Raw genomic sequence first — 15,831 nt, 5'->3', positions numbered from 1 at the left:
ACGGGGGACATGGGTCAGGCAGAGGCACCCTGCCGGCTCTGTCGCCTGACTCTAACATCTCCCCTTTTTTCACGGAGTCCCGCGGCCGGTCACGCTCACCAATGCCGCCGTGAGGGTGTCCGGCCCCCTCAAAGGTCACCTACCATAACTTGACAGGAGCCTGGGAAGCCAGATCAAGGGAACACCTGAGAGTCACAGACATGACAACACCGGTTCCCTCCACGCCACACTTCCGCCCTGATGACGCCATCGCCCGGCTCCAAGATGGCTGCGCCACGCACGACGTCGTAACAAGAGGCCCCGCCCCTCAGCCGGGGGCGGGCCCTCTGAGCGCCCCGCCCCCTCCGCGCTTCGACCCGGAAGGGATCTCCCAAGGCGGCAGCGAGCTTCCAGTGCCGCAGGCAGTTGAAAAAAGGGTAGCGGCGGGGATCGCGGACCCGCCCAGGGTTTGGCGGCCCGGAACCTCCTGCAGGGACTTCCCGCGCGGAGCCGTACAGTACTTTCTTCATGATAAACACCCCACGTTAACACCAGTAAAAGCGCCGGAAACCCTTGTTTGGCTCAAGCTTTCTAGATAAAGGCCGTCAGCCTCCGTGCTAGGAGTCCTCGTCCAGTAAGGACTTTTGATAACGACATCTGTCGCGCGGGGTTTCCTGCCGAAATCCCGGCCGTGAGGGGAAGCCCGCTGACCCTGCTCTGCGGTCCCGGCGGCCGAGCGGCCAGGGCCCCGCGGTGCGTGGGCTCCTCCCGAAGCCGAGTCCCAAGAGCAGATTCGTCCTGGGTGAACCCGAGCAGCGAGCCTGGCACACCCTGGGGCCGTGAGCGTAGGGAGGGCCCGGCGGGTGTGACCTCGGCGCCGCTCCCGCCCGTCTCCACCCCGCGAGCTCCGCTGTCCAGGGCGCGCTCCCAAGGAGCTCCTTGCGTGGACTCCCGTTGGCTTCGTCCTCTCCCGTGTCACATGACAGACGCCCCCTCCCTCCCCGGGAGATTTCATTCCGGGGGTGGGAGCGGTGTCTAGATTCCTGTAACTCTAGTGTCTGCCTCTGAGGCTTCAAGTTCTGCACCCCATCTGGCCAGAGCAGTCTGCACAGACTGCATCCCGAGGTGGCAGACACGGCCCAGGGGAGGGAGCCCCACGCTGGACCTGGGAGGGGTGAACGTCCACAGTCCCCATGGAGACCTCACCCCTGGCACAGGACGGGGGTCCTTTCTGGGACGAGAGCTTTGTGATAGTTGAGGGTGCCCATTCAGTCACCTGCAATGTGCAGTCACCAGAGCTTCTGCAGCTTCTGATGAAATGAGCCAGGGATTCCAGGTGTTTGAGGGAAGTCACTAAATGAAGGACACAACACCCACAGAAGAGGGTGGGACCTGGGCAAGCCCCAGAGCCTCAGTTTCCTGCTCAGCACAGGGGTCAGTTCATCAGACCTACCCTAGACGGCGAGTACTGCTGGACACTGTCCTTGCCTTGGGAGGCGGCCCCTGCCTGACAGAGGTGTCTCCTCCCTTTGCTTTTGTGGAAAACCTCGGCACTGAAATTGTTTCTAGGAGGCCTCTTTCATCCACCCCCACGTGGTGGTCGTATTGCTTGGGACTAGAAGCACACGTGCTGAAGGTGCAAGTCCCACTGCGCTTGGCCACTGGCCCAAGGGCAGCGGGGGGGCGGGAGGGGGGGTGGCTGATAGGCTGGTCTGCACCTGTTTCCTCTGTGAGGCAGCAGAGGTGAACTGCTCCTGGAACTGGCCCACTGCGCTGGGCCAGCCTCGCTCCACCTCATCAGGGGGTGCGTGTGTGGGGTCAGCTGTGAGACAGAGTGCGGGGGGGCCCTCCACACGCCCCCAGCCCCACTCGCATAGCTGCGCGCTGCCGCTGCCCCATGCTCAGGTAGAATTCTCTGCAGTGCTGCACAGACCTGGGGGGTACAAGTCAAGAGGGAAGGCTGAGAGCCACGCCCAGGCCTTTGTGAGGACACACTGGTGGCCCAATGTGTGCATCTGCCCCACTCACCCACCTTCGTGGTGCATGGCCCTTTGGGGGTGCAGACCGGTAGACTCACCAGCAATGCACAGGACCACTGAGTGGCATCGGCCTCATCAGAAGGGGACCCCCGTGGCCTGTGGGCACTGAAGTGTTCAGTGCTTAGGCAGGTACAGGCCCTGGGCCTGTTCCTGAGCCTCGGAGTCCCGAGATACGGACCATGTGCGTCTTCCTGTTCCACATGATGGCAGAAGCCAGCATCACAGGAGGACTGGAGCGGGCGGGGAAGGAGATGGAGTCACCTGTGGACTGCAGAGCCATTAGAATAAACCACTTAACCAGAGTCACTTCCCTGAGACTTTATGACTCAGAGCTTGTGCCAACTAGAGCCCATGATTCCCTGGAATCATTTGTTGTATATTTTGCATATTGAGTCTAACAGCTTAAATTATTTTTGAAAATCGTTTTCAAACATTCAAAGATTATCCAAGAACTACCTAGTTTTTTGTGAGCTCTGTTTAACTGGGTGAAATAAAGCTTCTTTGGTATCTTCCAGTCCCCGTGTTCGCCTCTGCTGGTTTTGTTTCCAGGAACAGGAAACAAGTAGGCACGTCCCCCGGGGCCACTGTCTCTGTGCCTCAGGAGGGGGTCAGCCTGTTGTAACCCCAAGGGTCCCATGCCCACCCTGGGACGGAGTGCTGGCAGGCCGGGCCCCCGCCAGGCCTGGGTCCTGCAGCGTGGAACACTTGTCTTTTAGTTTCCTCACTGGAGACCAGGCCAGTTGTATGTAGGGTCTGACCTCCCCAAGGTCTGAAGCGAAGCTGCAGACACGGGGGAGGTGGTCTCACTCAGGCCTCATCACGCCTGCACGTGGGGCCGGATCTGCCCGGGCAGGGCACTCCATTGCTGGGGCACCATGTGGAAGAGAGCCCTGGTCTCAGGAGGACCCTGAGCAGGGAGCTGACAGCAGCCTGGGTGGCGCTGGGTCGCCAGCATGCCCAGAAGGGACCAGGTGAGAGGCCGGCCTCAGCTCTGGCCCCTGCCCAGCAAGGCCACGGGTTGGAGTGGCATTGGGACAGCACCAGGCTGCAGGTCCCATCTGGTGGGGACATTTCCTGCCCCTGCTCCCTGAGCCCTCCTTGGGGACCCTGCCCAAAATGGGTCAGAGCACCCCATACACACCACTGTCTGATTCTTCCTGAGCACTAAACCTAGCACAAGGGGGACCCTGCCTCAGGGTCTCACCGCACCTCCCCCCATGCCCGCCCTGTCCCCAGGAGCCCAGCCCACACCCCCGCCCCAGTCAGGAGCCCTGCAGGTGTGGGGCCTGGAGCAGCCGTTTCTAGGCCAGTCAGGAGCCCTGTTGGTTCTCACCAGCAGCCCAGTTAGTGGAGATAATTTCAGAAAGGCTGCTGGTCTCCCTGGATCTGCTCTGGGCAACTGCAAGGTGGTGTCAGCTGGAGCACAAGCCATCACTGCTTCTGGAGCGTCCTCCTCCCACCACAAATCACTGGGCCTTTGCTCATTCCAGACCCACCCGGTACCCCTGGGGTGTCTAGGGTTCACAAGTCCAGCCTCCTAGGAAAGTGAGAAATAGGAGTTGCTGGGTCCCCCAACTCTCACCAAGGACGGGAGCTTCACAGGCTCACATGAGCAGGCATGCGTCAGCTCGACCACCGCGTGGAGTTTTGGCCTCTGCCACATGGGGCCACCAGGGTCAGCACAGGGACCACTTCTGAACCCTGAGGGTCCACAGGGCAGCGGGTGTGACCAGCACTCATAGACAGGAAACAGCACCTCAGAGCAGGAGTGCAGACCCTGCACCCCACACAGCGCCCTCCTGCAGGCCAAGCTCCCACCATCCTGATGACATGACGATGCCCCGGTATGTTCCAGTGTCATCACTAAGGCCTGTGTGCAGCTCTAAGGCTGATTTCAGCTGTGGTTACAGTGGAGCTCTCTGATCCACGGAGGAGAGATCAAACAGCGCCCGCAATGCAGGCCCCGGAGCAGACCACAGGGGCCATGCCCTGCCGAGTCACACCAGGGCATCTCCCAGAGGACTCTCGGGACATTGTTGGGCCAGAACCTGGTCCTGGGTTCCCTGTTCTGCCCACACCCTCAAGGGAAAGGAGTGGGTGGTGGCAGGCCCTGGCTGGCCTGGGTCTCAGTCTAAATCTTGAGCCAGTTCTGGGTGCTGACTCAACACCCTGCCCCGAGCCCCCACCCCTTGTGAGCTGGGCCCCCAGCCACAGGAGAGCCCCAGGTAGCCCAAGCAACACAGTGCACGCCCAGTCACAGGGCACCCAAGGGGCCAGGCAGGGGGGTGGAGTGAGGCCAGCATTGCCAGCCATCTGCCCTGAGGAGGACACTGGCACCCTTGGCTCTAAGCCCCCCAACCCCCATAAATCCATAATAAAAATAATCCCTACTTTTCCTAACATGCCCCAGTTCCCGAAGTGCCTCCTGATCCGTCATCACACTGATGTGCCAGAGGGGCCGGGGAGGCACAGCTGACCTTGTTTTATGCGATCACAACAGGGAGGGCCCAGGAGCCCAAGGCAGGCAGGGAACACCCCCTACCCTGTCCTGCCTTCTGAGTGGGCGCAGAGTCAGCCAGGGGAGGCTGCAGGAGCACCTGCTGAGGGTCTGGCCCCAGCTGCCCTGGGGAGCTGTGGGGTCTGGCCTCCGAGGGGATTGGTTGGTGAGCTGGACCCTGCCACCCACCATAGCTGCCCAGTCTGCCTGCCTCTGGCCTGGGAATGCAGGGCAGGGGCCGGAGCAGGAAGCAACTCCACCCAGGCCCAGGTGGCCTGGCCAGAACAGGCTCACACTGTGGTGGGTCAGCTCTGGGCCTATCAGTGGACACTGCTGAAGCCCCAGGGGGGTGTAGCATCTTGACCCCATCCTTGCTATTCCCACCTGGCCTGGTGACTCCAGCCCATGAGAGGCAGCAGGGGCTGGGGTACAACCTAACAGCTGATGGTCTTTGGTGCTGCACAACGTGACAGCCCAGGAGCCCATCCAGCCCAGTGGGAGGACACGTCACCCAGGGCCAGAGCTGACCCCACACTGCTCCCAGATGCATCTGCCACCCCCAGGGGCTGGCAGAGTGTGCCTGATGAAGCCAGATCCCCGGGGTCAACCCAGCCCTGAGGAGGGAGGGCAGAGAGTGGGGGCGGTGCCAGGGCCTGGCCCAGGTGGCAGGAGTGGGCGGGGCACCTGCCTGGGCTCTGCCCGCCTGTGTGCCCGGCTCACTCGTCCATCACTTCGCCCTCACCATCACTTGGCCCTTGTCATCTTTGCCCTAGCGGTCACCGTCCAAGGTAGGTCTGGTGAACTGGCCCCTTGTGCTGAGCAGGAAACCGAGGCCTGGGGCTCTGGGGCTTGCCCAGGTCCCATTGGGCTGACCTGGACCACCCTAACCCCCGAGGCGCCCTTGCCTGTCCGTCTTCGGGCGAGGGCAGCCGCCCTGCGTGTCTCAACGGGCTGGCCTGACCGGTGGAGAGGACCCCTCCGTCCGTGGGCTGGCTGCGTGGGGAGCTGCGTCCGTGCGCCGTGCGCGCCGCCCGCAGTGCCTGCCGAGCCAGCGCCGTGCGCCGAGGCCGGGGGCGCGCAGGGCGGGCGGCGGCGGCTGCGGCTGCGGCGGCTGCGCGCAGGTAGGGCTGGCGGAGGAGGGGGAGGGGGCTGCGGACCCGGCTGCCACCGCCCCCAGCCTGGGAGGCCCCCGCCCACGTGACTCTCTGAGAACCTGAGCCGCCGGGTGGGGTGCTGGAACTCGGGGTCTCTAGGAGGGAGCCCCTGCTCACCCCCCTGGCTGCCCCTGAGAAGCCCCCCTACTCCCCCGGCTCTCACCCTCGCTCCTGGCCGACCCTCCCAGGAGCTCCCTCCACGGCCTGAGGCAGGCAAGGTCACACTCCTGGCAGGACCTGCCCACATTTCCCGGGTCAAGGAAGTCGGTTCTCTGGCTCCCAGCCTCAGTGATGAGGGCAGGGGATGGGGGACAGCAAGGGGCTCCCTGGACCCTTTGAGTGGGCTGCAGCAGGGGAGACAAGGAGTGACCTGCCCTCACTTGACCGCAGCTGGCCGGGTCTCCTGAGAGGTCTGAAACTGTGGCTGTGACAGGCGGGCCCACCCTCAGAGATGGGGCCAGGGGCTTGTTGGCAGGTCAGAGGAGACACTGGGCAGTGGAAGGCTGCAGGGGTTCCAAGTCCTGGACCAGCTGCTCAGCCTGGGACCCCAAAATCCCCAGCACTTGCCCCCAGCCCCCTGGCCAGAGATGCAAATAGCAGCCTCACCCTCCTGGCCCCTGGATTAACCTGCCCTCGGGGTGGGCTTTGCCCATGCAAAGCAGGGGGAGGCACGTGTGGGTATGGGTATGGGTGTGTGTGTCAGGGTCCCACCCCTGACACGGTAGGCTTCTGCTACCGGGAGTGGAAAGTGGGTCTTGCAGGTGGAGGGTCAGGGGACCTGTCCTGTTCTGCTATCCCCCAGCACGGGGACATTACCCCACCTTCTCCAACCCAGAGGCCCAGCCTTGGTGAGGCTTTGCTGGTGGGTAGGGGTGGAAAGTTTTCTCTGCAGTTAATTAGCCCCATGGGAGGTGGGGGGCAGGCACGTGGGGCCTCATTAGTGGGGCCTCAGCTCCAGCCCTGTACCCTGGTGAGTGGCATGGGCTGTGGGGACCTCCCCAGGCAGTGAGCTGGTGTCAGTGTGATAGGGTGGGGCTCCCTCCCTCCCTTTGTTGGGGGGGTGGGAGGTGGCTCACCAGTGTGGAGGGAGCATCTGGAGGGTGATCGTAGGCTGGCAGCCCCCTGGCTCTGTTGATTCCTCCCATACCTTCTAGCCCCAGGCTGGCCACTTCCGAAGCCCCGGATGCCATGGAGGAGTGGGACGTGCCCCAGATGAAGAAAGAGGTCGAGAGCCTCAAGTACCAGCTGGCCTTCAAGAGGGAGATGTCATCCAAGACTATCCCTGAGTGAGTCCCCAGGACCCCATGGAGCCCCGGCCACACCCCACCCAAGGCCAGCCATGATTTGCATCTCATTTCCCTGCTCTGTGCTCATTTGTATGAGCCAAGACCACACCCCCACACACTGCCATCAGGCAGCACTTCTGAGGGAGGGCAGGTGCCCTCGTACTCACCCCACCCTCCCCACCCTCCCCACCGACAGGCTCCTCAAGTGGATCGAGGACGGGATCCCCAAGGACCCCTTCCTGAACCCCGACCTGATGAAGAACAACCCGTGGGTGGAGAAGGGCAAGTGTGCCATCCTGTGAGGCCCCCACACCCCAGACTCACGCCTCCCTGTGAAAAGAACGACTCTGTAAAAGTGTGACTTTTATAAAGAGTTTTCAAGGAGGTACATGCTTTTGTACATTTTCTAGGAGAGAAAAAGCAACACCCAGGCACCCAGTGTGTATCGGGGGACGTCTGGTGTGGCTTCAGGGTGTCCGGTGTGGATCCAGGGTGTCTGGCACAACCCCAGAGTGTCCAGCATGGACGGGGGGGGGGTGGGGGTGGGTCCAGCACGGCCCCCACGGTGTCCAGCATAGATCCTGGGGAGGGGACGTCAAGTGTGGGTCAGAGTATCTAGCACAGCCCAGGGTGGCAGCATGGATCCTGGGGGCTTGGCGTGGCCCAGGCTACAGCAGGTCCCTGATGTACAGGCTGCGCCGCACGGCGTTGGAGACGCCCTCCTTGAAGCGGAACCAGACGTCGCTCCTGCCCACCGCGGTGCCCATGCGCTGCTCGGCCGTGTCAGTCTCAGGGGCTGCGTGCTCTGCAGGGGCCACACGGTCGTTCCTCCACCCGACCCTGACCCCAGTCCCTCAACTGCCCCCACCTCCCCACACACCTGTGCTCGGGGCTGCCGCTCTCTTGACAACAACACGACCGAAGAAGTCCCTCTCAGGCTAAAGGAGATAGGCTGGTCAGGTTCACGGGGGCTGACCCACAGCAGACAGTCCCCTACCTGGGGGGAGGGCCCAGAGGCCATCTCCCAGGGAGGAGAGGTCTCGTGGCACCTCTGGGCAATGGCCCCCTACCCTCACCCCAACGCTGACCCTCTCTGCAAGTGTTCCCTTCACCCTTCACCACCCTCACAGTCACCTGCTCCCTGGAAAGGTCAGGTCCAGGGCGGGAGGTGCCAGCATCCTGCCCAGATGAGAAACTGAAGCCAGGTGGAACCATCATGTTGAACAGCAGGGAGCTGGACCTCCAGGACTTAGAACCATAGCACTCCAAGGTCGCCCACCCAGGCCCACCTGGCCCCACCCTCTGGCCACCTAGCCCCATCCCCCCATTAGGGTTAGGGTTACCACACCTGCTCCTCCAGGGCAGCTCTCTTCAGGATGCACTCCAGCCGCTGCTCGTGGCTGCATGGGGCAGATGGCTGCGCTCCTTTCTCCCCAGTGCCCCCCAGGGGACCCCCATCCACCTACAGGAAGTCACATACAGTGAGAGCTGACTGGGCAGGACCATACCAGGGACGGTGTCCACTCTGAGGGCCCTGCTCTGCCCAGAGCCCGGGGTGGGCTCACCTGGGGGCCAACCCTAGCCCGGGCCAAGGCCTCCACCCGCCGCATCTTCTCCACTTCAATCTCGCGGGCAATGAGCTGCTTGGCCTGGTAGGTGAGGGGCTTGCGGGTGGGCAGCTCGGGAAAGCGGCAGACATCCTCCACGTTCCTGCTCTCGGGGTGAGCAGGGCAGGGCAGGACACCAGGGCACTCAGTCAACAGAGACGGGGCAGGAGCTACTTACTAGCACCGACCCCAACTGCCAGAATGCAACAATGCAGGACGGGGTCCAGTCCTGTCCCTGCTGCACCCAGCTCTGTGGCAGCAGGGGTGTTACCCACTCTGAGCCTGTTTCCCCAACTGTATGTGGGCTTGAAGAGGGCTGCAAGGGAGGAACTGACACAACGTGGCATGGCCTGGATTCAGGCCTGGGGCTGAGTGCTTGGGAACCAGCATCATTACTGCCTCAAGGATCTGCATGTGGACACCACTGCTGCCGGTCCTCCATCCCCACGACCCTCTCAGGACAGAGAAACGGGGCCCTGGGGAGCTCAAGGGCCCTCTGGGGGTAGCTCCCGGGGGCACTGAGAGACTCTGCAGTAAACCTCAGGTCCCAGGGCTGTGCCCACCTCACAGTCACATCTGGGCAAGGAATGAGCTAGAACTGACTCCCCCACCCTCCAATGGGGAAAGACTCACACTTCCAAAGCCATGCATTTAGACTCGCGCCGAGCAATCACCATGGCACTTGGAGCCCAGCCCCCCAGCCTCCTGCCCCCAGGCGCTGCACAGACTCACGGCTCCAGCCTGTAGACATACTGCCCATCGGGCGTGCGCTCCTGGCAGTAGGTGAGGCTATAGGCGAGCATGGTGCCCACGAGGCTGGCCAGCTGCTGTTTCTCTCGGGAGCTGTACAGCTGTGTGCTCACCTGTGGGCCGGTGGGCAGCAGGCAGGGGTGCTAAGCATGGCCAGGGGCCTGCCCCCACCAGGAGCCACAGCCCTTCCAGGCGAGGCACTCACGGGGCGCAGCTTGGGTGCGAGGATGTCCAGGAGCAAGCAGAGGGTGTCCAGGATGAGCGCCTGCGGTGCAGCCCGGCTGCGGGTGGCTGGCGTGATGCCCGACACCAGCGTCTGGATCAGGTTGTGTGTCCGGCTCATCCGATTCTGGGCCTGGGGTGGAGGGCGGACGAGGACCAAGTCACCCAGGGGCCCGGGGTTAGACCCTGGGTATGGGCAGGGCGTGGGGCGCACCTCCTGCTGGCTGCTGGGAAAGGTGATCCTCGGCACGTGGCTGGAAGCAAAGAGCAGGTGGAAGGCCGGGGGCAGGAAGGGCAGGTAGCGCAGCAGCTGGAAGCTCTGGCCGTGGTGGGCGGCCCGGCCCAGCAGGTCGTCGAAGGCCAGCCAGTCAAGGGCTATGCACACGGCCGCCAAGCTGGAGTCCCGCAGCCTCAGCCGCAAGAAGTTGTCGAACAGGCCCTGCGGGCAGGTGGGCAGGCCAGTTTCCTGAGCCCCTCCAGCCTCATGCCCCTCCAACCCACAGCACAAGCACCACCCAGTGGGACCCTTCCCCTCCCACCTGCCTGCAAGGCCCAGGGTCTCAGGCACAGCTGCAAACACCAGCAAGTAGCCACAGGGCCCTGGGGATGGGGGTGGCCAGAAAGGCCCACCCTGCCACCCCAACTCTGGTTTGACCAAGACCCTGAGACATGTGAGAAAGAAGCCCCCAACCCCTCCCTAAAGGAAGTTCTGTTCACCAGAATCAAGGGCACAGAGCCCCCACTCTTGTTCCATGTGGGAATCCCTCCCCTCCAGCCACCACACTGCCCTCCACACAGTGGATTTCCAGATTTGCAAGCATCCCCAGCTGCTAACCCAAAGCTGCTTAGCCAGGGAGACAACTTACACCAGGCTTCCCAGGGGATGGGGGGCAGCCACCACCTGCTCTCTACCCCATGTGCACCCACGTCCCTGTTCCCACAGCTCACATCCAGAATCCAGCCCCTCCCAGCTACTGCCGGGGCCCTTCAGATAGTTCCCCAAGAGCAGCCAGAGTGACCCCATCATACGACCCCATGCTGGCCATCCCCCTCCTGCCAGGGTCAGTCCTTCCTCCCAGCCTGTCCCTGCTCCCACCCCTTCTCAGAAGCCTCCTGATGCCCCATGTCCACTCCCCGCCCTCCCGCCCGCAGCGTGTCCCACTCACTGTCTGGGGATGAGAAACACTGCCAGATGCTGGCCTCCTGCCCCCAAGCCCCCCGCAAAAGTTTGAGGTAGAGCATGGTTACCTGGACCACTTTTTCGTGCTCACCCGCAGAAGCGGCCACATGCAAGATGTGGTAGAACCGCTGAGAGGCCGCAGTCAGGGGCACCTTGGCAGCGAGGGGCCCTGAGCCCATGTGCCCATCACCGAGCAGGAGTGTGTGGGTGGGCAGGGTTGGGTCCTGACCCACGCGGCGCCTGCAGAGAGGGCCCTGAGGCTGGAGTGGAGCCCCTGCCCCATCACCCTGGACCCAGCCCTGCCCACCCTATCCCTCCCGGTGGCACCAGCTTGTGTACGTTTACGATACCCTGAGGTCCCCGAGAAGGGACAGTGAGGGAGGCCGAGGCAGAGCCAAGCAGCCCCCAGGGCCGGGCAGCCTCACACCCCATCAGCAAAGGCAGAGCTGGCTGGCATCCCAGGGCTAGGGTACTGTGGACGTCCAGACCGGGGCTGGCCTACCTACCTCCGGGCCTGGGGCAGCTGGAAGACCTCCTGCCACACGGAGAAGAGCCCCTTGCGCTGGTCCTTGAGGCCAATGCGTGTGGTCTGCACAGCCTGAACGCTCAGCTCCCGCTGGCCCCGCCCATGCAGGAACTGGACATGGGGTTGGGGGGTGGGGCGGTGAGGGTGGCTGACCCCCACCCGTGTAGAAACTGGACACGGCGGTGGTGCGGAGAGGGGGGAGTGCTGGCTGCCCCTGCCCCACCCCCTCCACGGCCACCTGCCCACCTGCAGGGCATTGATGCAGGCGCGGATGTCGTTGTCTGTCTTCTCGCAGAGGGCCGCCAGCGCGCCAGGGTCAGCCCGCATGCCCCGCCGCAGGGAGATCTGCAGGGAAGTGAGAGTGTGAGTGTCCCCCCGACCCCCACCCTGAAGCCACCTCCTCCCTAGAAACAGAGGTCAGCTCCTGTCCTATGGGAAGCAAAGGCCGAAAATCCCTGGGGAAGGACCTCGGTCGCTGCTTGGAACCACCCACCACCAAAGACCAAACTGTCCCAGCACCTCCACCCCATATTCTGGGACCAGCTGGGAGGCCGGGGGCCTGACAGCAGAGGGAAGGCAGCCCTCACGGACCTCCTGGAGCCGCTGCGTGAGCCTGGAGGGCAGCGTGGGCGGGAAGTGGAGCAGGAGCGCCTGCTGCTTCAGCTGCCGAAGGGAGGGCGCGAACCTGTGGGATGAGCGGTTTGCACAGCGAGCCCACCTGGCCAGGGGAGCCAGGGTGCGTGCCACAGCCCAGGAGGCGTGGGGCACGCCCACCCAGCGGAGACCCCGCCCCGCCCCACTCACTGGTCATTGCAGATGCAGATGATGGGCCTCATCAGGATCCCCCCTTCCGCCCGGCGCCGCCGCCCCCCACCCGTGGGCACAGCGGGGCCCCCTGGATCTGCCTCCTGTGGGCCCTGGCGGTCCAAGACGCTCAGAAGAACATTGATGGCGGCCTGGGGGGACATGCAGACGGCGGTGAGTCACAGCCCCCACTGCCTGCCCACCCGGCTGCAGCACACCCAGGAGGCCCACCGTGGGGGCCCCGTCGATCTCATCGATAACCAGGCAGTTGGGCCTCCCACCAGTGCCCAACACCGACTCCATCTGCGTGGCTGCCTCGATGCGCGTTCGGAAGGCCTCAGGGCTGCGGTCATCACTGGAACCAAGAGGCCAGGGAGGGGCTGTCAGGGCAGCCATGGCCTCAGCCAGGGCAGCAGCCAGCGTCCCCAGCAGGACAATCTCCCAGGGCAGAGCCACCACGCGTACAACTCACGGATGCTACACAAAGCCACCCCATGACACTGCGGCCAAATCCCAGTGAGCCCTGAGGATGGACAATTCCACAGTCCACCACCCCCAGACTTTCAGGGTTGTATCCCAGGCTCAACCAGACACATCAGGACAAAGGGAGACCTGGCCCTCCCCCAACTCACCTCGCGTTCATCTCCACCACAGAGTACCCAGCATGCCGCGCAATCACGTGGGCCAGAGTGGTCTTGCCCAGCCCTGGGGGCCCACACAGCAGCGCCACCTGCAGCCGAGGCAGGAGAAAACGCACTGTAACCCACACCACCTCACGGACTCTGGGAGACCCTGGCCCAACCTCCAGAGACTGAAAATCCTATCCCATGAAGCTCGGTGCTAAGAGATGTTCTCCTGTCCTGCCCCAGCCAGTCACCAAAGGAGAACAAGCCCCTGCCTGCTGGTCGTGCAGAGCGAGAATAAAGCCTTGCGTGAAGCAAGTGACGTTTGGACCTGACAAAGACACAGCTGTTACTGATGTGACTAACACCCATAACCAACCCAGAGTCCAGCGTAATCACTGTAGGGAGGTGCAGGGCCCTGCAAGGAGTGCTAGTCTTATCTAAGTCATTAGAAAAAAGGACTCAAATCCCAGCTCACGCTGCTGACACTCCTCACCAAGACCCTGACATCATCCCACCTACAGCCTCGAGGGCAGTAAATGTGCCTCATGGCCCCCAGAGGCTGCAAAGGTGCCAGCCATCCAGAGAACAGCCCACAGCCAGGTGGGCTCACCTTCTGCCGGGGCCGCCCGCTTGGATCCAGCTCAGCCTCCAGCATCTCCTCTAGCACCTGTCCGTGGCTTTTCCACTTGCTGGAGGCTGTGGCCTCCTTGCCACCACGGGCCGGTTCCACACTAGGTCTGGGCTTCCGGGTGGGCCGCTCTCGGCCAAACACCACCAAGTCCCACAGCTTCAGCCACTTGAGGAGGCAGCGGTTGGTGAACTGCAGGAAGAGAGGCCCAGCCTGGGGGGGCGGCCACCAGCACCAAGGACTCCTAGTGCCTGCCCCTCATGTTACCCTACTGTCATGAACCCAGAGACACACACAGGGATGCTAAGGCTGAATGACAAGTGATGACCAGTGAAAGGCCCTATACTGGCCTCAGTTCAAATTCCTCCTCTAAATCCTGACACCTCTGTGGGCTGGCAAAATGAAGACCTGCTAGGCCCTAAGTTCTTTTCTCTCGACAACAAAGAAGCCAGTCACACTTCACTTAAGCGAAAACAGGACCTCACATCATCACTGAGCAGCTCCGTATAGCGTTGGGGTGCGAACTCATCCACCCAGAGGCAATGCTGGGAGGCATCTTGGCTGTCAGCCGGCTCCTCCTCAGGGGCCCCTGAGGGCTGGGGCCCCTCCTCCACTTCCTCTGACCTAAGACTGGAGAGCATTGTGCCCTGAGCCACGGGGCCTTAACCCCATGCAGAGATCACACCCCCCAGAATACATGCTGGTGGTCAGCAGTCCAAGGACCGGTGAGGACCTCAGAGGTGGAGGGGCCCACTGTGTCACCTGCACAGTGTGTCCGAGAGCCGCTGGGCCTCTTCCAGCAGTTGCTGCCGCCGCTGTGCAGACAATGGGGTTGGAATCAGGATGGCTCAGCCAGCCAGTCACCCCAGAGCTACCTCTCCCTTCCCAGCAAACCCCAGCAGACCCTACCTCGCTGTCGATCTTCTCCTTCAGGGAGGCAAAGGACACGCCCAGCAGGTCCAGCTGGCCACGGCCACGCCAGCGGATGTCAAGAAGAGGGCTCTGCAGGTAAGGGAGGGCATCAGTCATTCTCCTCTAGGTTATGGGATTTCTACAGCCCGCCTCCCAACAGTGCTCAGGGACCTAGGTGGCATTCCCTAGCATCAATGGGCCATGAGGAGCCCCTTCTCACCAGGGACCCCAAGGGATCATTGGAATGGCAGCAGATCTAAGGTGGAGAAAAGAAGAAAAAGTGAAAAAAAGTAAAAAAAGGGAGAAGGAAAAGAAAAAAGAAGAGAAAGAGAAGGAAGGTGAAGGAGAAAGATGGCTCTCCCGAGTGGAAGACTAGAGGCCAGATGGACCTCTAGAGGAGTTCCCAGGGTCAGGGTGGGGGATGTGATGTCCAGGCCCCTGCTCATGTCTGCACAGCACCCACCTGGACCCCAGTGCCCACTGGGTCAGCCCGAAGCACCAGAAAGGCCCGGTCGCCGCCCGTGGAGGTCACATTGATGTAGTCCTCCAAGACAGGGGGCCGCCTCAGGACAGGATTGCGGGCAGCTGGCGAGGCCCTAGTGAGACCCACATCAGCCCCGGTGTCCAAGGGCCTGGGAACGGACCATGACCATCTTGGGGATTCTTGGGGAAGGGACCTGGATCCACCGCTGGCTACCCAGCCCTCCCACAGGCCCACAAGTCCCCAGGCCTCAAGACCTTGTCGAAGAAACCGGATCCTTCCAAGATACTGAGATACCTGTACCCCAAGCTACACACCCCTTGCCCCACAGCTCAGCAGGGACCTCAGGACTCGGTGGGGGGGTGATGTCCTGAGTGGGGGAGTCAGGAGGCAGCAGCTCTTCCATCTCATCGGACCTGAAGTTCAGTCTCCTGGCAGCTTCCAGCCTGGATCGTTTGACTTTGGGGGCTGGAGAGACACATGAAAGGAACAGAGGTCCTTCCCCAGCCTCGAACCCCACCCCTATGCTCTGGGCCCCCGGAAAACATACTAGAGGGCAGGGGTCTGTCCTCATGGATGTCAGCGGCCAGCTGCCTCTTCCTGGCACCGCCCTTGCTGTTCCTTGGAGGTCCGCCTGGAGAGCAGTGAGTGGCAGCGTTCCCTCCAGCAATGGTCTCCTCGAACGTCAGGCGGGGCCGGCCCACGGTGGGCCAGGGGTCCCTGGAAGGTGACATGGCGGTTGTCCCTGCGGAAAGAAAACTCACAGCAGTCGTCCAGGGCAGCTCGTCTGCACACACAGTCACAGCCCCCGAGATCGGCGGCGCTGCAGGGCACTGCTCTCTCTAAAGTGGTTTGCTGCCTCCCGGCCTTCGCGCCTCCCCTCCGAGCAGCCCTCCTGGAATCCCCGGGTGGGCCAGACCCTGTCGAGCTACGGGGGACGAGGCCACGGCAGTGCCCACGCCTACCTTCCAGCTCGGCCAGCACCTCGAGCTCGGCCGCGAACTGGCTGTGGAAGTCGTCCTCGACGCCGTACAGCTCCCGCTCGTAGTCCTCCATGGCCGCCCGCCGCCGGCTACGAACCTCCCGCGCGCAGCTCCAGCCCCAAGCGACCCGGCGCCGCCAATCAACGGCCGCCGTACC

General features: G+C 62.9%; 2 protein-coding genes across 9 annotated transcripts; one reads left to right on the top strand and one right to left on the bottom strand.

The window, feature by feature from the left end:
• The first annotated feature begins 390 nt into the window (after positions 1-390).
• Positions 391-7,317, top strand: GNG13 (G protein subunit gamma 13). 3 transcript variants are annotated; one of them, XM_036824815.1, is made up of 3 exons: positions 391-533; positions 6,824-6,955; positions 7,152-7,317. In XM_036824815.1, exons 2-3 carry the CDS (start codon positions 6,858-6,860, stop codon positions 7,255-7,257), a joined length of 204 nt encoding a protein of 67 aa, XP_036680710.1. In that variant the 5' UTR covers positions 391-533; positions 6,824-6,857; the 3' UTR covers positions 7,258-7,317. The 3 variants fall into 3 exon arrangements, with proteins under 3 accessions (XP_036680710.1, XP_036680709.1, XP_036680711.1); XM_036824814.1 differs by lacking the exon at positions 391-533 and adding an exon at positions 5,252-5,303; XM_036824816.1 differs by lacking the exon at positions 391-533 and adding an exon at positions 5,617-5,636.
• A 203-nt stretch (positions 7,318-7,520) lies between these two features.
• Positions 7,521-15,814, bottom strand: CHTF18 (chromosome transmission fidelity factor 18). Of its 6 annotated transcripts, XM_036824805.1 has the most exons (22): positions 15,657-15,814; positions 15,242-15,436; positions 15,009-15,159; positions 14,674-14,842; positions 14,208-14,300; positions 14,061-14,113; positions 13,784-13,928; positions 13,281-13,490; positions 12,677-12,774; positions 12,276-12,399; positions 12,045-12,196; positions 11,832-11,925; positions 11,487-11,585; positions 11,221-11,351; positions 10,783-10,954; positions 9,749-9,973; positions 9,518-9,667; positions 9,295-9,425; positions 8,521-8,665; positions 8,304-8,417; positions 7,836-7,893; positions 7,521-7,760 (listed from the first exon to the last, which is right to left on the bottom strand). In XM_036824805.1, the coding sequence occupies exons 1-22, from the start codon at positions 15,745-15,747 to the stop codon at positions 7,624-7,626; spliced, it is 2,937 nt and encodes a 978-aa protein (XP_036680700.1). In that variant the 5' UTR covers positions 15,748-15,814; the 3' UTR covers positions 7,521-7,623. The 6 variants fall into 6 exon arrangements, with proteins under 6 accessions (XP_036680700.1, XP_036680697.1, XP_036680702.1 ...); XM_036824802.1 differs by having other exon boundaries at positions 7,594-7,760; positions 9,518-9,973; XM_036824807.1 differs by lacking the exon at positions 9,749-9,973 and having other exon boundaries at positions 7,594-7,760.
• Between the last annotated feature and the right edge of the window lie 17 nt (positions 15,815-15,831).

The sequence above is a fragment of the Balaenoptera musculus genome, chromosome 15 (genome assembly GCF_009873245.2).
Source record: "Balaenoptera musculus isolate JJ_BM4_2016_0621 chromosome 15, mBalMus1.pri.v3, whole genome shotgun sequence".
Taxonomy (NCBI): domain Eukaryota; kingdom Metazoa; phylum Chordata; class Mammalia; order Artiodactyla; family Balaenopteridae; genus Balaenoptera; species Balaenoptera musculus.
The sequence above is the reverse complement of the archived record's forward strand: the minus strand, read 5'-3'. Positions and strand labels throughout refer to the sequence as shown.